The 24,224-nt window shown below is 44.0% G+C and overlaps 3 protein-coding genes and 1 long non-coding RNA gene across 5 annotated transcripts in view; 2 read left to right on the forward strand and 2 right to left on the reverse strand.

Annotated features, from left to right (window-relative positions):
- Positions 1-24,224, forward strand: part of LOC144697569 (uncharacterized) — a 721,063-nt gene that overhangs the window by 153,388 nt on the left and 543,451 nt on the right. The window lies entirely within an intron of this gene.
- The window catches only part of LOC144697492 (uncharacterized), a 756,645-nt gene that overhangs the window by 144,989 nt on the left and 587,432 nt on the right, over positions 1-24,224 (reverse strand). The gene's annotated exons all lie outside the window — the stretch shown is intronic.
- LOC144698483 (uncharacterized) overlaps positions 1-24,224 on the forward strand; it is a 169,472-nt gene that overhangs the window by 121,653 nt on the left and 23,595 nt on the right. The window contains exon 2 of the mRNA XM_078570424.1: positions 3,247-4,046. Within this exon, the coding sequence (XP_078426550.1) occupies positions 3,340-4,046 (707 nt within the window). The 5' untranslated portion in view covers positions 3,247-3,339. The remainder of the gene's footprint in view (positions 1-3,246; positions 4,047-24,224) is intronic.
- Positions 9,516-17,870, reverse strand: LOC144697537 (uncharacterized). 2 transcript variants are annotated; one of them, XM_078569577.1, is made up of 2 exons: positions 17,812-17,870; positions 9,516-12,549 (listed from the first exon to the last, which is right to left on the reverse strand). In XM_078569577.1, the coding sequence occupies exon 2, from the start codon at positions 12,182-12,184 to the stop codon at positions 11,672-11,674; it is 513 nt and encodes a 170-aa protein (XP_078425703.1). In that variant the 5' UTR covers positions 12,185-12,549; positions 17,812-17,870; the 3' UTR covers positions 9,516-11,671. The 2 variants fall into 2 exon arrangements, with proteins under 2 accessions (XP_078425703.1, XP_078425704.1); XM_078569578.1 differs by lacking the exon at positions 17,812-17,870 and adding an exon at positions 15,359-15,663.

Below are 24,224 nucleotides of genomic sequence, written 5' to 3' on the forward strand. Positions count from 1 at the left end.
TTCTCTTCTGTCCTTTCCCTCTCCCCCTTTCCTTGTCTGTGAACTTTCTGAAAATCTGTTGCATCTCTCTCCTTTAATTCCAGTTCTGATGGAAGCTCAGAGACCTGAACCATTAACTGTTTTGCTCTCCACAGTCTCCAATTGATCTGCTAAGTATTTCCAGTTTTTTTCAATTTGTGAATTGGAGTGAGAGATGTATGGCTCAGTTCCCGTCGGTCCAGGCTGGTTTGACACTGATTTCCATAGTGTAGTGGTCATACCGATTCCTTGACATATGCAATTCCCTGTTTGATTTCCAACAGAAAATGTTGGAAATACTCAGCAGGTCAAAAAGATTCCATGGAGAGTGAAATGAACTGAGTATTTCAGGTCAGTGCCCTTTATCCAAACTGGAAGAATTTAGAGATTATAAGTTTACAAACAAGTAGAGAGTCAGGAGAAATAGAGACTGAGATCAGGAATGAACATTATCATAGGGTGGAAGGCAAGAATGATTTAATGACAAAGGGGGTGTTGGTGCAAGACAGAATTGTGATAATGTGACAAGGCAAAAAACTAATTGATAAGAGAAGAAACAACAGACAGGCCCCGAGGGGAATAAATGGTAACAGCAAAACCATTACGAGCACCTGCTGTCTGAAATAAAGGGTTGTGGTGGTTCCGAATTATAATCATTGAAATGAATGTTAAATCTGGAAGATTGTAAAGTGTCTGATCAAAGATGAGCTTCTCATGCTTGAGTTTCTGATTGGCAGGTGAGGTTCTGTTCTCTGAGCTTCCGTTAAACTCCAAAGGAATAATGTGGAAGGACAAAGACAGGGAGGTCAGACTGAGAGTGGCTTCAAGAGCAGGTCAAAGGCTGGGAATAGTGCAAAGATTAACTCACCTCCTGACTCCCCAAAGCCTGTCTGCCATCTACAAGGCACAAGTCAGGGCTGTGATGAAATGCTCCCCACTTGCCTGGATGAATGTAGCCCCCACTCAAGAAGCTTGACACCATCCAAGACAAAGCAGCTCGCTTGATTAGCAAATATCCACAAACATTCACTCCCTCCACTACCGATGCACAGTAGCAGCAGTGTGTAGCATTTACAAGATGCTCTTCAGGAATTCATCAAGTTTCCATGGACAGCACCTTCCAAACCCAGGACTGCTACCACCTAGAAAGTTAAGGGCAGCAGATAGATGGGAACACCACCACCTGGAAGTTCCCCTCTAAGACTCTCACCATCCTGACTTGGAAATATATCGTCGTTCCTTCACTGTTGCTGGGTCAAAATCCTGGAACTCCCCCCACTAACATAACTGTGGGTGTACCTACACCACATGGAATGCAGCTGTTCAAGAAGGCAGCTCACCGCCACTTCCAAGGGCAACTAGGGATGGGCAATAAATGCTGGCCCAGCCAGTGAAGTGCATATCCTGTGAATAAATAATGAAAACAAAGCACTGGAGAGAGACCATTCAGGTATTTCATGTGCGTAATGGGATTTACTCAGCTTCCATACCTGTGAACAGTCCAGCTCTAAAAGTTCAAAGGGTCTGATGCTTTTGCATTACTACTAACAAAACGTGGTTTAAATGTTCCAAATATAAATATAATCACTTGTTTAGCACACCCACTGAGACTCCAATGAGTTCACATCTAACTGTAGGGCTTTGTCCTGCTGTTAATGACTGCTGCATTCATTGATTTAATAATTTTATATCTTCGCGGTATGGCTGCAATCATAATCGGATCATAAAGGATAATTTTCTAATCTAAAATACCGATGTTCAATGGCGGGGCTCTTACCCAGGATTCTTGGCGAATAGGAACGTGTCCTATCCTTACGTCAGGAGTCTCTTGCGCAAGCGCAATCACGGACTGGAAATGAAGCATGCGCATTGCGGGAGACAAACAGCGCACGCGCAGTGTGGGTGCTGCAGCAGTCGGGAGGTGGTCATCTTGACTCTGCAAACGATGCGAAACGGCCAATTGTAGGAGGGTAATGGAGGACGCGGACTGAATGGGGAGGATTCATAAACATCTGGTGGAGGTGTGAAATTCCGATTAAGAAACTTCTGGTTCCGTGTTTGCATAAAAACCAGACTTCAACAACTGCGCGACCGCGTCACCAGGTTGGTAACCGGAATTAACGGCCGCCATCTTTATAGGGGGTGCAATGAGCAGCGGGGCGCATGCGCGGTAATGCTGGTCCAGGTAGCTGGAGGAGAGAATGTTGTGAATTTCTATCCTGGACTGACACGGATGGATTTTGGAAACTCCTTTTACAGGGGTTTAGAAGGGGAGTATTTACACACAGCAAACTCAATCCAAGAGAAATGTTTGTCTCTCCTGATACAGGTTTTGTAAATTTCTCTTGCAGAATATTAGAAGTGGAGGATTTACACCCAGCAAACTCATTGTCTCTTCTCAATTTCTATATAAGACTGATACTCTTTCGAGTTATCAACAGTCACAGATTGCAACTCTTTTCGAGTACAATCACAGTTCTTGGTTTCCGGGAGTGGGACATGAACCCACAACCCTCTGATTCAATAGTGAAGAATTTTTTTTTACAGGATATTAGAACAGGATTTGAAGGCGGGAAACTCAAACCAAACATCTGATCAAAACCTGACAGAGTTACTCGATTCATCAGAACCTGAAGGTATGTTTGCTGTGGAAAAAGATTCAAACATCTGTGTGACTGGAAATAAGGAAGAGGAAGATTTGAAAACAAGAATGAGAATTTTAAATGGAGGAACTGCTTCACCGGGAGCCTGTGTGGGTCAGTGAGGACAATGTATTTAGTCTTCCCAATATTTAAATAGAGGAAATTTCTGTTCATCCAGAACTGGATGTCCGATAAGTCAGGGCAGTGTGTGATTGGGAGGGCAATTTGGAGGTGGTAGTGTACACATGCACCTGCTATCCTGCCCCTTCTAGGTGGGTGGTTGAGGGTTTGAAGGATTATGTGTCTCATGTTCTTGTTCTCTCAATCTCTCTCTGCTCTCATAGAGGCCAGAGTCTTGTGTATACCCAGACTGAGTGGCAGGTTCCCTTCCCTGAAGGACATTAGTGAACCAGTTGGGTTTTTATGACAATCCAACAGTTTTCATGGTCATTTTTTCTTAGTGCTGGCCCCACAATTTCCCAGATTCATTCAGCTCAATTTCACAACCTGCCTTTGTGTTTTTGTGGGTTCTCTCTCACTCCCTTTTTCTGTTTTAAATCAATTTCACAGGGTATTAGAAGGGGAGGATTTGCAGTCGGGAAACTGAAACCAAATATCACATCAGGATCTAACAGAGTCGCCCAATTTATCGTAACGTGAATATCACCGGCTTTTCAACATGGAAGGAAAAAGCACCGTTCACAGTGGAGAGAAACCGTACACGTGCTCTGTGTGTGGACGAGGCTTCAGCCGATCATCTGGCCTGTCTAAACATAAATGCAGTCACAACGGAGAGAAACCGTGGAAATGTGGGGATTGTGGGAAGGGTTTTGATTCTCCAGTTGAGCTGGAAACTCACCGGCGCACTCACACTGGGGAGAGGCTGTTTACCTGCTCTGAGTGTGAGAAGGGATTCACTCAGTCATCCAACCTGTTAGCTCACCAGCGAGTTCACACTGACGAGAGACCTTTTAAATGCCGACACTGTGGGAAGTGCTATAAAAGTTCCAGGGAACTGATGCGCCATCAACGTGTTCACACTGATGAGAGACCATTCAAGTGCTCTCACTGTGGGACTGGTTTCAAGCGATCATCTGATCTCACTGTTCACCAGCGAATTCACACTGGGGAGAGACCGTTCACCTGCCCTGATTGTGGAAAGAGGTTTGCTCAATCATCCACCCTGCTCACACACCAGCGAGTTCACACTGGGGAGAGGCCATATACCTGCTCCAAGTGTGGGAAGGGGTTCACTACTTCAACCAACCTGCTGGAGCACCAGCGAGTTCACACTGGGGAGAGGCCATTCAGCTGTACCAAGTGTAAGAAGGAATTTGCTCACTCATCTACCCTGCTGAGACATCAGCAAGTTCACAAGGAACTACAGTGATGAGATTTTGCTGTTAATCACATCCATGTTCATTGGGATCTGTTTTTGCTGATGTTAATAAACTCCAGCCCAGTTATAGGGGTTAAAATTCTGGATAAAAGTCAAATAAATCAGCTTTGTGTTACACACAGTGTGTTGAGTCTTTGATATCTCTAAGATAAGTTAATTCCTTTTCAAGGGCTCTCCCTCTGCCCTGTCTCCTCCACCCTCACTTCCAACAAGTGTGAGGAGCTCATGAAGCTTCTTTGTCACTGAGATTGAGACAATCCGATCAGCTGCCTCTGCTGCTTCCCTCCCTTCCACGACCCAACTGGGACAAACTGTATCTAAAGCTTCCCCTTGTCCGAGCTCTGAACCCACATCTTTCTCCAGTTCCTCTCCCATCTCCTCTCATGCCCTCTCAATGCTCATCTTGTCCATCAGACCCATCTCCTGCTCCATTGACCCTATTCCCACTAAACCTATGATCATCCAACTTCCCCATGTTCACTGATATTGTTAACAGTTCCCTCTCTTCAGGCACCGCTCCACGTTCCTTTGAATCTATCATCATTACCCCTGTCCTCAAAACAAACAACCTAAAAAAAACACTCAACCCTCCATCTTTGCAAACTACTGCCCCATCTGCAACCTCACTTTCCTGTCTAAAATCCTTAAAATGTTCTGTAATCACCTAAATCCGTGTCCTACTTTCTCAGAACTCCATGATTGAACCCCTCCAATCAGGTTCCTCCCCTGCCACACTACTGAAACAGCTCTGATCAAATCCACCAGTGACATCCGATGTGACTGTGTCAAAGGTAAACTATCCCTTCTTGTCCTTCTCGACCTGTCTGCAGCTTTTGACAAGGTTGACCACACCATTCTGCTCCAACACCTCTCCACTGTCGTCCAGCTGGGTGGGGCTGCTCTCTCCTGGTTCCATTCTGCTCTATCTATTTATAGTCAGAGAACCACTTGCAATGTTTTCCCTTCTCATTCTCACAGTTACCGCTGGTGATCCCAAGGATCTACCCTTGACCCCGTCCTATTCCTCATTACTTGCTGACCAGTAATGTCCCCAACTGAAACACAGCATCAGTTTTCACATGAACATTTGATGAGAAGCGGCTCTATCTCACCATCATTTCCCTCGACTTAAGCACTTCGGCTAAATTATCTGACAACTTATGAAACATTCAGCACTGGATGAGCAGAAATGTCACTGAATTAAACATTGTGAAAATTGAATCCATTGTTTTAATTCCCTAGCTACTGACTCCATCCTTCTCTCTTGCAAACGTCTGAGACTAAACCAGATTTTTCCCAATATTGGTGTCATATTTGACACTGAGATGAGCTTCCAATCACATACCTGCACCATCACAAAGACCACCTATATCCACCTCCGGAACATCAGATTTCCTCACCCTGTATCAGCTCATCTGTTGCTGAAACCCTCCTTCATTCCTGTGTCACCTCTAGACTTGACAATTCTAACGCAGTCCAAGCCAGCCTCCCATGTTGCACCCTCCCTAAACTTGAGGTCACTCAGAACTCTGCTGCCCAGACCCTGCCTCGGACAAAGTCTCAGTCACCTTTCAACCACTTACACTGACTCCCATCTTGATTTGAAAATTCTCATCATTGTTTGCTAATCCCTCCTTGGCTTCACCCTTCCCTAACTCTGGCATCTCGGTTAACTCGAGGGTTCTACACTCATCTAATTCTGGTCCTTTGAGTATTCCTGATTTTAATCTCTCCACCACTAGTGGCCACGCCTTCAGCTGCCTAGGCCCCAGTCTCTTACATCCTCTTCCAAATACCTCCACCTCTCTCACAAAAACAAAAATCGCTGGAAAAGCTCAGCAGGTCTGACAGCATCTGCGGAGAGGAAAACAGTTAACGTTGCGAGCCCGAATGACTCTTCATCAGGGTTCTGATGAACAGTTATATGGACCCGAAATGTTAACTGTTTTCCTCTCCACAGATGCTGTCAGACCTGCTGAACTTTTCCAGCTATTTTTGTTTTTGTTTCAGATTTCCAGCATCCGCAGTAGTTTGCTTTTATCTCCACCTCTCTGGCTCTCTTTCCTCCTGGAAGATGCTCCTTAAAACCTACCTCTTTGACCAAACTTTTGATCATCTGATTGAATATCTCTTTACTTGTCTCAGTGTCGTATTTTGTTTTCTAATGTGAGTATGAAGCAAATTTAGTCATTTTATTACATTAAAGGCGCTTTATAGCTTATAAGTTAACTGCACACAGTCCTTCAAGTTCACCAATATCCTCTGGAAATTTAAGATTCCCTCACTGCTGTTGCTCCAAATTCCTCTAGAAATGAACATCAGCTCTATCTCTGTTCTCTTATCAATTTCTCTTGTTCCTTTAGTGATTTATGTGGGTGTTTTTTATTTCCAGAACTCTTTGATTGTCTACCCCATTTAATTTCTTACATTCTAACCAATAACTGCCTCCTTATTGCTCCTCCCAAAATGAACATCCTCAAATTTCACTAGATTGAATTTTATTTCCCATTGATCTGTCCAGTTTGCCAGTCTGTTTACATCCTCCTGGATTTTTGTGCGGGACTCCCCGTTCTTAACTCTATCACCCAATTGTTGTCACCTGTAAATTACATAAAGATATTTCCAATTCCAAGTGATGAACAGTAGTTGCTCCCAGCACAGATCCCTGCAGGACATCACTTCTCACTTTCTTCCAGTCTGACAAACATCCCCTAACTCCTTCCCCCTGAGCACTGTTTTGTGCTCAGATTTCCCTCAGTTCTGCTGCTGGACCCTTCACTCCACACAGTCTGTCCTTGGTCACCCTCATAGGCCACATATCCTGCAGACATGAATGGGGCAGTGGTGAGGGGGATGGGGATCAGGTCCTATGGCAGCAGCAATGATGAAGTGGGCTCCTCTGTCCAATTTGTTCTGATGCACTGCCCCTGGCTTCATTTCAAATCTTTCCACTTAAAATATATATATATATCTTATTGAAGCCAGTCACATTCTCTCCAGTGTAACACACACACAAAATGAACCCTTCAAATAAGATGTTACACTGTGAAATCAACTGATCTTTGGGAAACTATGAAATGGGTCGTTGTAAAACATTGGCTCAGGGTTACTTTGGGCAGGTAGAGAACCAGAAACCAAAATGGGACAAGAGACTGAGTTGAATTTAGTTACAGAGGGAGAGGAAGAAGGAAACAAAACCCTGGGAGGTTTGGAGAAACCACCTTCACGATCGCTCGCAATGGAAAAGGAATGGAGCTGATGGATGGGCGAGGAGGACTCAGAAACACCGGGTGTGGGTGTTTGAGTATCGGGAAGACTGAAGCCATTGTTTTTATTCCCTCATTACCAACTCCATTCCTCTGCCTGGCAACTGTCTGAATCTAAACCAGACTTGACGTGATGTCAGGTTAGACTCCAATATATGTTCTGACTCGGGTGTGTGTGTCCTGGTGATTTTCCAGTCACACTGATAATTTAAATCTTTCCCCACAGACAGAACAGACAAACATTTCTCCTTCCATAATCAGAAGCTGATCATACCTGAATTCAGCGATTACATTAGATCTTGCAGGATTTTTGGTTTGAGTTTCCCCATCTGAAAATCCTCTCCCTCTAATCCCCTGTAAACAGAGTTTACAAAAATTATCACTGTCAGTACAGGATAGAAATTCAGAACAGACAATTCTAGTTTCTATGGAATATTCTATCAACTTTCATTCCCCAAATCTATAAATCCCTGTCCCACACACTCCTCCCCCTCTCTGCTCATTGTTCCAGATTCAGTGCCTGGTCTCCGAATTCTTTTCCCCTCTACAGATTTTCTCTCTTCCTGTCCTTAAAGTGGTGACTCAGGCTGTGGGTCAATCCCACTCCTTCACTCTAATTCTACCAAATAATTCAGCTCAAAACAACAAATTATCTTTAATAACTTTATTAGTCATTTTGAATGTTTGGAAAAAAAATCACCTCTCAGTTTTGGAGAACAGAAAGTCCAGTGATTAGTTCAGAGCTTCCTTCTCCCGAGGTCTGTTCTAACAAGCTGTGTTTATTTGAGTTACATTGGTACAGACTCACTCACTCAGTATGTGATCAGACCTCACTGAACCATGAAAAAAAGCTGTGACTATGAATGACATTTATACAGACTCACTTACTCAACAAGCGATCAGGTCTGACTAAACTACAGCAACAACTGCAACAACTTATATTTATATTGTGCTTTTAATATAATAAAATGTCCCAAGGAGTTTCACAGGAGCACAAAGACAAATTAGGTCAGATGGCCATATTAGGTCAGCTTAGACCAAAGCTTGGTCAAAGAGGCCTGTTATAAGGAGTGTTTTAAAGGAGGAAAGTGAAGTAGAAAGATAGAGAGGTTTAGGGTGGAAATTCCAGAGCTTCGGCTCCAGACAGCTGAAGGCACAGCCACCAATGGTGGAGTAATTAAAATCAGGGATGAAGGACATCTAGTAATGGTGCTCCATGTATGTGGTCCCCATAGTCCAGGCTCAAGGCCCAAATCTGAACTTTGGGACATAGTTTGACCATCCCTGGTCTCAGAGAAAAACAATTCCCCGTATAAACACCTTGTAGGATCTTTGTTTATTGATACCATAAGAAGTTCAGACCAGTTGAGTCCTCCAATGCACTTGATGGGGATTGAATTTCACTGACTTAAATTGTCTGTGTTTCAGTGCCAAAACAAGAGTATGCTTTTGGCAACATTAAAAATACAAATACTGAAAAGCACAAGCCTGGGGAAATACACAGCAGGTCAATCACCATTAGAAAGTGATAAATTAATTGTCACTGTTTCAGGCTCCGCTGGTATTTAATAGTCTTCATGACATCATCGCACTGGGACTTGATGACATCATCGCACTGGGACTGGATGATGTCATAAGAGTCCATTGTTTCTTAATGACTCATCAGTAACAAGAGGAAATATTAATAAACCTGAGCACATTATCTAGGCTGACACTCCAGGGTGACATTGAGGGACTGCTGCACTGTCAGAGACAGCATCCTTCACATGGAACTTGTGGAGGCTCTGGTCACAATCTCCAATCCTCCTTATATAGTAGTGGTGTCAAAGCACTGACAGATTGTAAATGTTAGACCCCTGTTCAAAAACATAGCAATTCCAGGACAATCAGCTTCACATCAGTGGTGGGAGAGGTTGGGGCCAATAATCCCGGACTAAATCAATGCTTGGAAAAGTGTGGGTTATTATTTCCAGCATTTTATGTTTTTAATACCGACACAATCCCTGGATCCCAAGGCGAAGAGAGGCATCTGGGATGTGTGGGGAGCTGGGACTTGTCCAGGAGAGCAACGAAAGGTCTGAGAACTAAAATAATCTAGAATTAGAAAGGAGAAAAGATCCAAAAATGGAGCAGTCAGGAACAGGACATCAATTAGTCTCCTCTTATCCTGGAGAAATCAAGGACTCGACATTCTGTGTGTTTGAAACAAAGCTGATTTATCGAACAGACATCAATATATTAAACTCCAGCCCAGTTACAGGGATTATTAACATCAGTAAAAATAAACCTCAACTGTCAGAATGAACTTGGTTCAGTTCTGGATGTGATTAACAGTGACAGTAACAGCAGAATCAAGCATGTTAAGGGAAGCAGAGGGAACAGAGGGTGAATAGAAATTATTTCTGCTGGTTAGGCAGTCTAGGAATAGGCAGTATAGTCTACAAGTTAGAACCAGACCCTTCAGGAGTGCAATTACATCGGATACATGACACAGAAACAGGCCATTCAGCCCACCCAGTCCATGCTGGTGTTAATGCTCCACTAGAGCCTGGTCTCATCTTTCCTCATCTAAATCTGCCATTGTAACCATCTATTCCCTTCTCACTCATGTGTTTCTCTAACTTCCCCTTAAATAATATTAGATGTGATTCCACATTTGGACAACACTCACTAAACAATCCTGATTGTGCTAAGAATTACTCGAACAACTAATTTAAGATTATCAGCCGGGCTCACTCACACGTGATAGAAGCTACATGTAGGCCCACACAGGGCCCTGTCCTTTCCAAAAATAAAAAGAATACACCCACACATTGCACCCTTTTTAACTAAACATAAACTAAATCTACTCTGGGGCCCATCCACTGACTGTAAATCTTTTTCTATAATATGGCGACCAGAACTGCCCTCTTCATTCTGGCTGGTAAGATTTAGGTTCGGGAGTCACAGATTACCCAAAAAGGGGGCTGAGCTCAGAAGCGATTTGAAAGTAGTTTATTCAGAAGCAACAGTTTAAATGATGCGTAAACGAAATAGACACGAAAAACACATGACCCGTGACAGGTGAGAACGGTTTACCGGTCCCAGAGGACAATGGATGGATGACGCAGAGTGAGTGCTGGTCTCTGTAGCTGGTGGTGACAGTCTCCTCTGAACGGTTAACTGGTGTGAGCCAGAGTGTGGGTGTTCGGCTGAAGCCAGTATGGATCACGTCAATATCTCTGTGCTCTCAAGAGCCTGCTTTAACCTTTACACAGACAGTTGGTTTACGTATAGGTCATGAGTTCCAATCGTAACAGGGTTAGAAATGGCTTGTCTCAGGACCTGTGCTAGAGACATGTCCTTGGCAAAGATAACAGGCCTGTCCTGTGTTTGTCAGCCAGCAAGCTGCTATGGAAGCTTTCTTCTTAAGAGGGAGTGAGCTATTTCTGTAATATTGCACACCCTTCTGAAGATTTTACAGGGTTATTAGACAGTGATTTCTTGTGGTCCGTTACTTGGATTGAACTTGTCTCCATTCCCGTGCCGAGGGGATTTCTGTATCAGGCGGGAGGGGTAACATTTGGGAACTCTCGATTCTCCACCAATTCCCATTCCCCTTCTTTCTGATGGATAATGGAGGTGTCGCTGGGAGTAATGTGCAAGTCAGTAAGAATTGTCAGCAAGGATTAATCAGCACTTTCTAATTGGAGATGTTAATCAGTGGAACCTCTCAGACACTGAATTGTAGAGTTTATACCAAAGATCAATTTAGGATCGAAGTGAAAGTTCAGAATCTTGTTGTAAAGTAATTCCTGATGAGAGTTCCTGAATTATGGGGAAAGATCAGAGACAGCGGTTCTTAAAGGGACACTGCAGCCCGAGAACACAATCAGCTATAGATCCAGAATATTAAACCAGCCCAGTTACAGGGATTATTAACATCAGCAGAAACAAACCCCAACTGTCAGAATGAACATGGTGCAGTCCTGGATGAGATTAACAGCAGAAATAACACCAGAATCCAATCTCAAAAGTCACTTATGAACTCGCTGGTGTTTCAGCAGGTGGGATGACCGAATAAATCCCTTGCCACACTCGGAGCGGGTAAACGGCCTCTCTCCAGTGTGAAGCCGTTGGTGTATCAGCAGGTATGATGACTGAGTGAATCCCTTCCCACACTCGGAGCAAGTAAATGGTCGCTCCCAAGTGTGAACCCGCTGGTGAATCAGCAGGTCAGATGATTGAGTGAATCCCTTCCCACACTCGGAGTAGGTGAATGGCCTCTCTCCAGTGTGAACTCGCTGGTGTGTCAGTAGGTTGGATGACTGAGTGAATCCCTTCCCACACTCGGAGCAAGTGAATGGTCACTCTCCAGTGTGAACTCGCTGGTGGATCAGCAGGTCAGATGACTGAGTGAATTGCTTCCCACACTCAGAGCAGGTGAATGGCCTCTTCCCACTGTGAACTCTCTCGTGTGTCGGCAGATTGGATGACTTGGTGAATCCCTTCCCACACTCAGAGCAGATGAATGGCCTTTCCCCAGTGTGAACTCGCTGGTGTGTTTGCAGGTGTGATAAGTGAGGGAATCCCTTCCCACACTCAGAGCAGGTGAATGGTATCTCTCCAGCGTGAAACCGCTGATGAGTCAGCAGGTGGGATGACTGGGTGAATCCCTTCCCACACTTGGAGCAGGTGAATGGCCTCTCTCCTGTGTGAACTCGCTGGTGTGTCAGCAGGTCAGATGATTGAGTGAATCCCTTCCCACACTCGGAGAAGGTGAACGGTCTCTCCCCAGTGTGACTGCGTCGATGGTTTTCCAGCTGAGATGGGTAATTGAATCCTTTCCCACAATCCTCACATTTCCACGGTTTCTCCATGGTGCAGGTGTCCCTGTGTCTCTCCAGGTTTGATGATCAGTTGAATCCTCATCCACACAGAGAACACGTGTACAGTTTCTCCCCACTGTGAATGGTGTGATTTATTTTTTCAGGCTGTATGACTGTTTAAAGCTCTTTCCACAGTCAGTTCACTGGAACACTCTCACTCGGGTGTGTGTGGGTCTCGGTGCTTTTCCAGTCACACTGATGTTTGAAATCTTTCCCACAGACAGAACAGACAAACATTTCTCCTTCCACATTCAAAGGTCGATTGTATTCAGGTCCTGATGAATCGAGTGACTGTCTGATCTTGATGTGATGTTTGGTTTGAGTTTCCCATCTACAAGGTGTCCCCTTCTTATACCCTGTAAAAGGAGTTTACAAAAGTCATCACTGTAAGCACAGGATAGAAATTCAGAACAAGCAACTGTAGCAGCTATGGAACATTTTTTCCTCTCTTGTTCCACCAAAGCAGCAAATCCCCATCCCACACACTCTCTCTCCTCCCTGTGCTGAAATCCAGTGAGAGTTTTGGACAATTATTTCTGTATCCTTTTAACAAATTTCTACAACTGGAGATAACAATATGTCTGATCATTCACTTCAGTCAATACTCGTGACAAAACATTAATCTGAAACCCCCTGACCGACCATACAGAATAGCAAACGTTAACCTTGTGTCCAGAACTTACTGTGTGGAGATTTAATGAGTGATTGTGAAGGTGGTTTCTCCAAACCTCCCAGGGTTTCCTTCCTTCCTTTTCTTCCCCTCTAACTGAGTTAAACCTGGCATCAGTCTCATGGCCCATTCTGGTTCCTGCTTCTCTTCCTGATGACTAATTAACATCAATTAAACACTGAGAAGACTGAAGACACTATTTTCAGTCACTGCTCCAATCTTCATTCCCTGGATACCAACTCCATCTCTCTCCCTGGGAACAGTCTGGGATTAAACCAGTCTTGTTCACAACCTTGGTGTTACATTTGATCTCGACATGAGTTTCTGACCTCATATCTGTGCCATCACTAAGATCACCTGTTTCCACCTCCGTAATATCACCCAACCTCACCCCTGTCTCAGTGCATCTGCTGCTGAAACCCTCATCACTGCCGTTGTTATCTCCAGACTCGAATATTCCAACACACTCCTGGCTGGTCTTCCACATTCTACCCTCTGCAGACTTGACCACATCCAAATGTCTGTTGTCTGTGTCTTCATTAACAGCGAGGCCCATTCCCGTCACACCCCTCTGCTTCCTGACCTTCCTTGGTTTCTGGTCAAGCAACAACCAGATTGTATAATTTTGATCCTTGTTTTCAAATCCGTCCATGGCCTCACCCCTCCCTATCTCTGTAATCTCCTCCAGCCCCACAACTCTCTGAGATATCTGCACTCCTCTAATTCTGGTTTTGTACATTCCCTATTTTAATTGCTCCACCATTTGTGACTGTGCCTTCAGTTCTCTCGTCCCCAAGCTCTCAAATTCTCTCCCTATCTCGACCACACTTTCCTCCTTTAAGACATTTGAGTATTGTAAAAAAAAATGAAACATTCTGTCAAAACTTTTTATCTTGTACTCACCAGGACAGATACAAGAACACCAAATTTCAAAGATTATCAGACGGGCTCATAATGTGTCTCACTTTGTCACGAAAACATAATAATTTTCATATTACTGTGATTTATTGTAAAGGTAGGTTAATGGTGAGGTTTGGATTAGTTTCTCTGTGTGGATGTGTATGTGAGTGGGGATGGGGGATTTAATTGAATTGGAGACAGCTGGTCTGGAGCTTTTGAGTGATCAAGAGGGAAGATAGGTTTGAAATGCTAATTACATAAACATGGCTGAAGTTTTTGAATGTGAGGTGAGAGGAACATTTGCATTTTTGGATAAAGAGTAGTTTGAATTTCAAAGAGATGGTAAGGTGTTACACCCAGCCATTAGAAGTTAGGCCAAACAGTGAGTTTATTTTTTTTTCCCAAAGGTTACTGATAATATGAGTACTATGAAAGATTTATATTCTAAGAAAAGTAAAGTTGCAAAGACATATTGGAACAATGGAAATTACATTAAAAAGGGAGAAACATGTATAATGGAGATGATGCTATGGGTAAGGGTGAAGGAATTCTAAGATCTAACAGGTGTGAAAAGCATCCAGCCTCTATGCGTTAAGATACTGTCTACAGGAACCGAAACTAAGAAAACTCACTGTGAATATCACTGTCCAGGGTATTGTGCGCTTTGCCTGGCTCTGTTGAAACTTATTTATTTTTACAGTTGCCTTAATGGAGGTGTAACTGGGAGTCAGATTAATTAGGGAGTTTAGGAGTTATTATAGCAGTAATTTGTAGATCTATGTATGTGCTTAAAATCTTTTCTTCTCTTATTAAATGTTTAATTTAGTTTTGTAAAAAAATAAATTCTAAGCCTCGGTGGACTTATTACTACTGAATTCAAGGCACACATCTCAAAATAAAATGCAAATTGCAAAAACAGTTGTGGCAGCTGTTTTAAGTTTCCCTCTGGGATTTGTGCAGCTCAACGTTTAACTTTCGCTGTGCCATAACAACTTACACGTGCTAGAAGCTACATATATTCATCCACAGGGGCCTGACCTCTGCAGGCATTAGGAACACGTCCAGGCTTGGGGCCTATTATTGAATTAAACAAAAGCATAGGGGACAATAGCTCCCTGCTGTATTCTCCATGGCAACTGACTAGCCAACCAATCAGCACCTTTTTCTCAAGCAGTAGAAATTACTGTTCCCTTTGAAATTGATATTTTTGTCTCTGTCCTGATGAGTGAAAATCTTCAATAACATGTCTCTTTTTTTCAGTAAGGCTCAAATTCTGTACATCCAAGCGACTATTTAAGACTCCTTAAAACTCTTTGCCCAAGCTTTTGGTCGCCTGTCCTAATATCTCCTTATGTGACTGGATGTCACACTTTGTTTTATAATTTCCCTGTGAAGCTCACTGGGATGATTTATGATGTTAATAGAAGTTGTTGTTGTTTCTGACTGTTACCCTGATCTCCTGTTTTACAACAACCCATTGATTTCACACCAAACTCTATCTCTGATTTATTGTCCCTCCTGCGGGTCATTCATCCGGGTCTGCAGCCGCTAAAGATGGCGCCCACGCATGCTCCCTGTTGGACATTGCCACTTACAAAGATGGCGGCCGCACATGCGCTCTGTTTCTCATTCCACCTATAAAGATGGCGGCCGTTAACTCGGGCCTACTTCCGGAAAAAAGGCCGAAGCTGTCGTCTCATTTCGTGAAACGCGGGACCGATATCTCCATATTCAGAGTTTCGGGCCGACATCGTGAGTTTATGAAGTCTCCCAACTCACCCGCCGGCTCTATCTATAATCATGTTTTTATTTTAGGCTCTGAATCCGCACTCGGTCTTTCCAAAACACGCATTTTAAATTCGCTCGTTCGAGCTCTCTCACGTCTATCTCCACGGACTGCGCATGCTCCAGCTCAGAATGATTGATGGCAACTCCGGACCAATAGGAAGAGGAGGACTGGTCCCCCAGCCAATCGGAGTGAACGAGGAGCGGAGCCGACTGGGAGTGACATGCGCAGTGCGGATTCTGGATGGGACTGAAGGGGGTCGGGTTGAAAGTCCAGTGGGTGAGAAAGGGCCGAGTGGAGGAGAGGAATGGAGCCGGAGGGTGGACTGGGAGGATTCACAAACACCCGGTGTAGGACTCCAAACCCGGATTACAAACTCCCGGAGCCCAGTTTACACCGAGTGTTTGGAAACTCCTTTTACAGGGGGTTAGAAGGGGAGGATTTACACACAGTAAACTCAAACCCAGAGAAATGTTTGTCTCTTCTCAATTTCTATCCTGGACTGACAGTGATGGGTTTTTTAAGAATCTTTATTTCACAGGATATTGAAAGGGAAGGATTTGCAGACGGAGAAACTCAAGCCAAACAGCACATCATGAACTGATACAGTCATTTGATTCACCAGGACTTGAATATCATCAGCCTTTGGCTGTGGAAGGAAAAAAGGTTTGTCTGTTCTGCTTGCGAGAAAAGATTTTAGTTATCAGTGTGACTGGAAAAGCACCGAGATATTCAAAATCCTGGTTAGACTGCACCTGACGAACTAAATACTGCACCGAAAGAGGTCATTCAGCCCATCGAATCCATGCCAGCTCTCTGTAGAGCAATTCTGTCCGTTTCATTTCACCTGCTCTATCCCAAATTCCTGCAAGTTTATTTCCATCAAGTGCACATACGCAGTCACCATTTTTGTAGGGGGCAATATTTCTGAAAATGTTTCAATGACAGAATGGGAACAACTTGTCCAACAAAATGCTTCATGCTTTGACTTGCAATGTCTTATTGATAAGGCAGAACAACGATTCATGTCAAAGTCTGTGACATCAATCTGTATTTATATTGCACCTTTAACATAACTTTCCAAGGCATTTCACAGAAATGTCACAAAGTAACATTTGACACTGAGTCACAAAAGGAGATATTAGGGCAGGTGACCAAAAGCTTGGTCAAAGAGGTAGGTTTTTGGTAGTTTCTTAAAAGAAGGAAAGAGAGGTGGAGAGGTTTGAGGAGGAAATTCCAGAGCTTATGTCCTAGGCTAATGAAAGAATGGTCACCAATGGTGGAGAGATAGGTGGGAAAATATGTCGTGAAGAGGACATAATGAGGTTGCAGACAGGTATAGACAGGTTGAGTGAGTGGTCAAAAATCCAGCAGATGGAGTATAATGTGGGAAAGTGTGAAGCTGTTCACCTTGGCAGGAAGAATAAAAAAAGCAGAGTATTACTTAACTGGACAATGACTGCAGAATTCGGAGGTGCAGTGGGAGCTAGCTGTTCTCATGCATGAGTCACAAAAAGTTAGTATTCAGGAACAGCGAGTAATTAAGAAGGCAAATGGAATGCCATCCTTTATTACGAGAAGTGTTGAAGATAAAGGTAAGGATGTTTTGGTTCAGTTATAGAGAGCATTGGTGAGACCACATCTTGAATATTGTGTGCAGTTTTGGTCTCTTTATTAAGGAAGGATGTAAATGCATTGGAGGCAGTTCAGAAAAGATTTACTAGATTGATACCTGGAATGAGCGGGTTGTCTAATGAAGAAAGGTTGGACAGACTAGGCTCATTTCCACTGGAGTTGAGAAGAGCGAGGGGTGACTTGAGTGAAGTAAGTAAGATCTTGAACGGCCTTGACTAGGTGGACGTGGGGAAGGATGTTTCCTCTTGTGGGTGAGTTCAGATCGAGGGGCACTGTTTTATAATTAGGGGTCGCTCTTTAAGGACAGAGATAAAGAGAACTTTTTTCTCTCAGGGGGTTGTGCGACTTTGGATTCTCTGCCTTCAAAAGTGGTGGAAGCGGGGTCATTAAATATTTTTAAGGCAGAGGTAGATAGATCCTTGTTCAGCAAGGGAATCAAAATTATTGGAGGTAGATGAGAATGTGGAATTCGAAATACAAGAAGGTTAGCCATGATCTTATTGATGGTGGAGGAGGCTTGAGGGGCTGAATGGCCCACCTCTGCTCCTATTTTGTACGTTTGTATACCAAGAAGAGGAATGAAATAAATTTCCAAACTAATGCTATTACTAAGCTTCTTTCTCTCACCTGAACAGGTTTGACATTCATCCGTGACACCAGAGAAGAGATCCAATGCTCTGCCTACAGCACTGGGACCTCCAAGGACATCACCTGGCTACTCTCAGTTAACTCCATCTGCAGGAGAAGCTCCTCAAACTCTGCTTCTTGTTCCCAGGAGATCAGTCTAAGCTCTGCTGTGCCACTAAGCAAGGGAGACAGTGTTCCTGTACATGGGGGCAGGTAACTATTCACCTCCACATCAAACAATCTCTGAATTGCCATCTTTCTCCATTCAGCCTCCACACACACCAGTGAGTTCAGACTGGAGAGAGAGGGTTTAAATGCTTAGGTTGTGACAAGTGCTTTAAAAACCCACATTCATTGATGTTTCACCAGGCCATTCACTCCGATTCCACTCCATTCATCTGCTCTCACTATGGGTAAAGGTTCAGTTGATTGTCCATCCTGCTGCTACACCAGTGAGTTCACACTGGGGAGAGGTCATTCACCTGCTCCATGTATGGGGAGGGATTCACTGATTCATCCAACCTGTTGACACACAAGTGAGTTCACTCTGACTGAAGATCTTTTGAATGTCTAGATTGCAGGAAGTGTTAAAATGTTCACTGGAGTTGATGTGCCATCAATGTGTTCACACTGATGAGAGACAGTTCAGATGTTCTCACTGTGGGACTGGGTTCAGGTGATCATGTGAGCTCAGTGTCCACAAGTGCACTCACACTGGGGAGAAAGGCTGTTCACCTGTTCCTTGTGTGAGAAGAGGTTCACTTAGTCATTCCACTTCACTACAAATCGACTTGTTCACACCTGAGAAGAAACCTTTTTAAAGTTCTCACTCTGAGCGGAGATTTGAAAGCAAAATGGATTCGCTGAAACACAAACACATTCACACTGGGAAGAGGCTGTTCACCTGCTGTGTGTGGGGGAAGAGATTCACTCAGTCATCTCACTTACTGAGACATGAGCGAGTTCACAAGTGACTCCTGGGTTGGATTCGGCTGTTATTGCTGCTGTCAATCACATCAAGGACTGAACCATGATCATTCTGAGAGTTGAGGTATGCTTCTCCTGATGTTAATAATCCCTGTAACTGGGCTGGTGTTTAATATTCCAGATAAATGTGAAATAAATCACTTGTATTTCAAGCACATTGTAGTAGATTTTTATCTTTCCCACTTGGGTGTTGAACATCACCTGGCTGGTGCTCAGAATGGACAATCTGGGGGGAGGATCATACAGTAGGAACAGAAATTCAGCTTGGACACAGTCTTTCAGGGTCACACTGAAAGGGACAAGCAACACTTTGTTCTTTCACATCTCTCTTAACTGACAGCAAAGTCCCCATGAGGGTTAAACCTGATGTCTGTAAGAAATGGGTAAGAAATGTGTCCCAGCCCCACACTTCCATGGTTCAGAGATCCGAGACATGGAACAGAAGTATCCTATACAAATGTGTTTGGAGTTCAGAAGAACAGCAGTGAATGCTGAAAACGTGCTGTCAATCCAGTGATTGGTGTAAAAGCGTCATCTGTCTATGGTTGAAAATGAAACTGCAGGTTTAAGTTGAATAGATAAATTGGTAACCAGGGTTTCACAATGACTCAACGCAGGATCCAGCCATCTGGCTGCACGACTTGTTACAGAACTTGCTGCTCGCTTGATCCTTCAGCCTCTGAGTTCCCTTTCTGTTGGTTTTCACAACAATCACCACTCTTCAACATTACACTGTCAGATGGAGTTCAGGGGCTGGGAGAAAGAAAAAAAATTGAGGGCATGAATCTGAGTTGGGAAATAAGATTACCATTTTAAAATAATAAAAATAATTACTGCAATTAATATATTCATTTTGCGCATGATAGTAAGGAGTGGGAATAGATAATATTCACTGCTTTGTGCCCTTTTATTTATCAATTATTGTGACAAGTGATCTTTCTCTCTCTTGATTGCATAAATGGCGATTCCTTCTACCCAGAAAGTTTAGAGCGGGTGAACACGGCCTATCTCCATCAGAAGGGCATAACAGCACATGCGCCGGAAGGCTCCGCCTCCATTGAGTCCTCCTAGCGCGGAGCATGCGCGGTGGGGCTGCAGAAAGCTGGGCGGGGACGAGCGCAGCCTCAGTCAAAGCGAATAAATATTTATAAACTAATGGGGATTTCCAATGGCCGGGACTTTACCCAGCATTCCCCGCGGCGGAGAATGGTGGCAGATATGGTAGTGGAGGAGCATTTTTGTGATAGCGACCACAACATGGTACAATTTAAGCTTGTTATGGACAAATAAATAGATAAGTTGCAAAAAAATACTTTAGATTGGGGGAGAGTGGATTTTAGTAAAATAAGGCAGGATCTGGCCAAGGTAGACTGGGAACAGCTACTTGTGGGGAAATCGACAGAGGAGCAGTGGGGGACGTTCAGAAAGGAAATGGGGAGGGTACAGGCTCAACATGTTCCCTCTAGGGTGATAGGAAGGAGTAACAAGCCCAGAGAACCATGGATGAGCAGAGATATTCAGGATACGATGAGAAGGAAAAGAGAGGCTTTTAGAGGTACAAGGGAAGCAAATCAGCGGAAGCATTAGTGGAGGAGAGAAAGTGCAGGGTGGAGCTTAAAGCAATTTGGAGAGCAAAGAGGAGAAATGAGAACGCTCTGGCTGGTAAAAGTAGGCAAAATCCCAAGATATTCTATAAGTATATCAATCGGAAGAGGATAACCAGGGAAAGAGTAGGGACCAAGGGGGCAGTATATGGGTGGAGCCAGAGGACATTGGTAGAGTGTTGAACGAATACTTCACATCCATCTTCACTCAAGAGAATGAGGTTGAAGGTATCGAACTCGGGGAGAGAGACTTTGAGGTTCTTGAGCAAATTGATATAGGGAGTGACAAGGTATTGGAGATGTTGACAGGCTTAAAAGTGGACAAATGTCCAGGTCCGGTTGATTCGTGTCCCAGACTGCTGAGGGAGGCAAGGGAGGAGATCGCAGGGGCTCTGACCCAAATTTTTTTAATTCCTCTATGGCCACGGGGGAGGTGCCAGAGGACTGGAGAACAGTTAATGTGATTCCGCTATTTAAGAAGGGTTGTAGAAATAAGCCAGGGAACTACTGGGCAGTGAGTCTCACGTGAGTGGTAGGGAAACTATTGGAGAAAATTCTGAAGGAGAGAATCTATCTCCACTTGGAGAGGCATGGCTTTGTCATAGAGAGGTCATGCCTAACAAATTTGATTGAATTTTTTGAGGTGATCAGGTCTGTAGATGAGGGCAGTGTAGTTGATGTAGTTTATTTGGATTTCAGCAAAGCCTTTGACAAAGTCCCACATGGGAGACTAATAAAGAAGGCAAATGCACATGGGATACAAGGTAATTTGATAATGTGGATTCAAAATTGGCTTAGCTGTAGGACCCAGAGGGTGATGACAGAAGGATGCTTCAGTGACTGGAAGCCAGTGTCCAGTGGTGTATCACAGAGATCTGTGCTTGGTCCCCTATTATTCGTCATTTATATAAACGACATAGATGACTTTATGGGGGGTAGGATTAGTAAGTTTGCGGATGACACAAAGATCGGCCGGGTGGCTAACAGTGAGGTTGAGTGTCTTGGGCTACAGGAAGATGTAGACGGAATGGGCAGATAAGTGGCAGATGGAATTCAAACCTGAAAAGTGTGAGGTGATACACTTTGGAAGGAGTAATTTGACAAGTAAGTATTCAATGTACGGCATGAAACTAGGAAGTTCTGAGGAACAAAGAGACCTTGGTGTTTGTGTCCATAGATCTCCAAAGATGGAGGGGCATGTTAGTGGGGTGGTGAGAAAGGCATATGGGACACATGCCTTTATCAATTGAGGCATAGATTGTAATAGTAGGGAGGTCATGTTGGAGTTGCATTGAACCTTAGCGAGACCACAGCTGGAGTACTGTGTGCAGTTCTGGTCGCCACATTACAGGAAGGACGTGATTGCACTGGAGGGGGTGCAGAGGAGATTCACCAGGATGTTGCCTGGGGTGAAACATTACAATTATGAAGAGAGGTTGGATAGACTTGGGTTGTTTTCGTTGGAGCAGAGAAGACTGAGGGGCGACCTGATTGTAGTGTACATGATTAGGAGGGGCATGTACAGGGTGGATAGGGAGCAGCTGTTCCCCTTACTTGAAAGTTCAGTCACAAGGGGACATAAGTTCAAGGTGAGGAACAGGAGGTTTAGGGGGGGATGTGAGGAAAAACTTTTTTACCCAGAGGGTGGTGACGGTCTGGAATGCACTTCCTGGGAGGGTGGTGGAGGCACATCCTTTAAAAAGTACCTGGATGAACACTTGGCATGTCATAACATTCAAGGCTTTGGGCCAAGTGCTGATAAATGGAATTAGGTAGGTAGTTCAGGTGTTTCTCATGTGTCGGTGCAGACTCGATGGGCCGAAGGGCCTCTTCTGCACTGTGATTCTGTGAACATGTAATCATGTTTATCTAATTTTATTTCCGAACTCAGATTCATGGCCTCAATTTGTTTCTTCCTCCCATCTCCTGAACTCTATCTCACAATGTGATGTTGGTGAGTGATGGTTCTGGAAACCAAAAGGAAGAGAGGTCAGAGGACCAAGAGAGCAGCGAGTTCTGTAACAAATCTCAGGGCTTGAGGGCTGAACCTGAGTTGACCAGTCAAGTGAGTCTTTGGGAAACCCTGGTTACCAATTTATCTTTTCAACTTAAACCTGCTGTTTCAGTTTCAGTCAGGAACAGATCACAGTTTTACACAAATTCCTGATTTGACAGCGCGTTTCCAGAATTCACCGTTGTTCTTCCTGACCCTAAACACAGTTGGAACGGAGCCTTCTGTTCCGTGTCTAGGAGCTCTGAACCATGGAAGAGAGAGACTGGGACACATTTCTTACACACCTCAGGATTAAGCCACACGGGGACTTTGCTGTCAGTGAAGAGAGATGAGAAAGACCAAAGTGCTGTTTATCCCTCTCAGTGTGACCCTGAAGGACTGTGTCCAGGTTGAAGTTCTGTTCCTGCTGTATGATCCACGACCCAGATTGTCCTTTCTGAGCTCCAGCCAGATGATGTTAAACAACCAGGTGGGAAAGACAGAAATCTACAACAATGTGTTAAATCAAAGCTGATCTATTTGACATATTTCCAGAATATCAAACTCAAGCCCGGTCACAGGGGTTAATAACATCAGCAGAATTCAGTCATGGATGTAACAGCAGCAACAACAGTAGAATCTAACCTGAGCAGTCACTCGTGTGTCAGCAGCTGAGACAACTGAGTGAATCTCTTCCCACACACAGAGCAGGTGAACAGCCTCTCCCCAGTGTGAATGTGTTTGTGTGTCAGCAGATCCATTTTGCTTTGAAGTCTCTGCTCATGGCCAGAAGTTTGAAAAGATTCCTTATCAGCGTGAAGAAGTTGATGTGTTTTGAGGTGGGATAACTCTTCTCACACATGGAGCAGGTGTACGGTCTCTCCCTAGTGTCAGTGCGCTCGTGGACCCTGAGTTCACATGATCGCCTGAACCCAGTCTCACAGTGAGAGATCACGAACGGTCTCTTGTCACTGTTGAAAGCACATCAGCTCCACGGAACTTTTCTAACACTTCCTGCGATCCAGGCATTTAAAATATCTTCCATTGGTGTGAAATCACTGATGTGCCAACAGGTTAGATGCATCAGTGAATCCCTCCCCACAAATGGGGCAGGTGAATGACCTCTCCCCGGTGTGAACTCTCTGGTGTTCCAGCAGGATGGACAATCACCTGAACCTCTTCCCGCAGTGAGAGCAGATGAATGGAGTGGAACCGGAGAGAATGCACTGGTGAAACATCAGTGAATGTGGGCTTTTAAAGTTCTTGGCACAGTCTAAACATTTAAACCCCGTCTCCAGTATGAATTAATTCATATGTGTGTTTGTGCGCGTGTGTGGAGGCTGCATGGACAAAGCTGTGAGTTAGGACTCAGACAAGAAGGAAGTATGACCCTGTGGGCTAGTGGAAGGGAGGGAAGCAGCAGAGGCAGCTGATCAGATTGTCTCACTCTTTGTGAAAAAGAAGCTGCATGAGTTCCTCACACTTGTTGCTGGGGGTGAGGATGGAAGAAACAAGGGAGAGGGAGAGCCCTTCAAAAGAAATTAACTTGTCTTTGAGATAAAAAAAAAGACTTGCCACAATGTGTATAACACAAAGCTGATTTATGTGATTTTAATACATTGTAGTGAATATAATTCATATGTTTTGCAATATAACTTTTAGTTTCAGGAATTAAAGTTTTAAATGTAAATAAATAAAATCAGGTTAAGAAACTGGTAAACACAAAACTGGTGCCAATGCGGCTGAAGCTGTGGGAAAGGGAGAGGAACTTTCTTGTGTTAGCGATATTAAAAGAGTCAACTCGATGTGTTTAACACAACCTGATTTAT

This window comes from Cetorhinus maximus, chromosome 23, assembly GCF_964194155.1.
Source record: "Cetorhinus maximus chromosome 23, sCetMax3.hap1.1, whole genome shotgun sequence".
NCBI lineage: Eukaryota > Metazoa > Chordata > Chondrichthyes > Lamniformes > Cetorhinidae > Cetorhinus > Cetorhinus maximus.

Coding starts and splice junctions, on each gene's coding strand:
- LOC144697537 (XM_078569577.1), bottom strand. CDS start 12,184: ATGGAGAAACCGTGGAAATGTGAGGATTGTGGGAAAGGATTCAATTAC.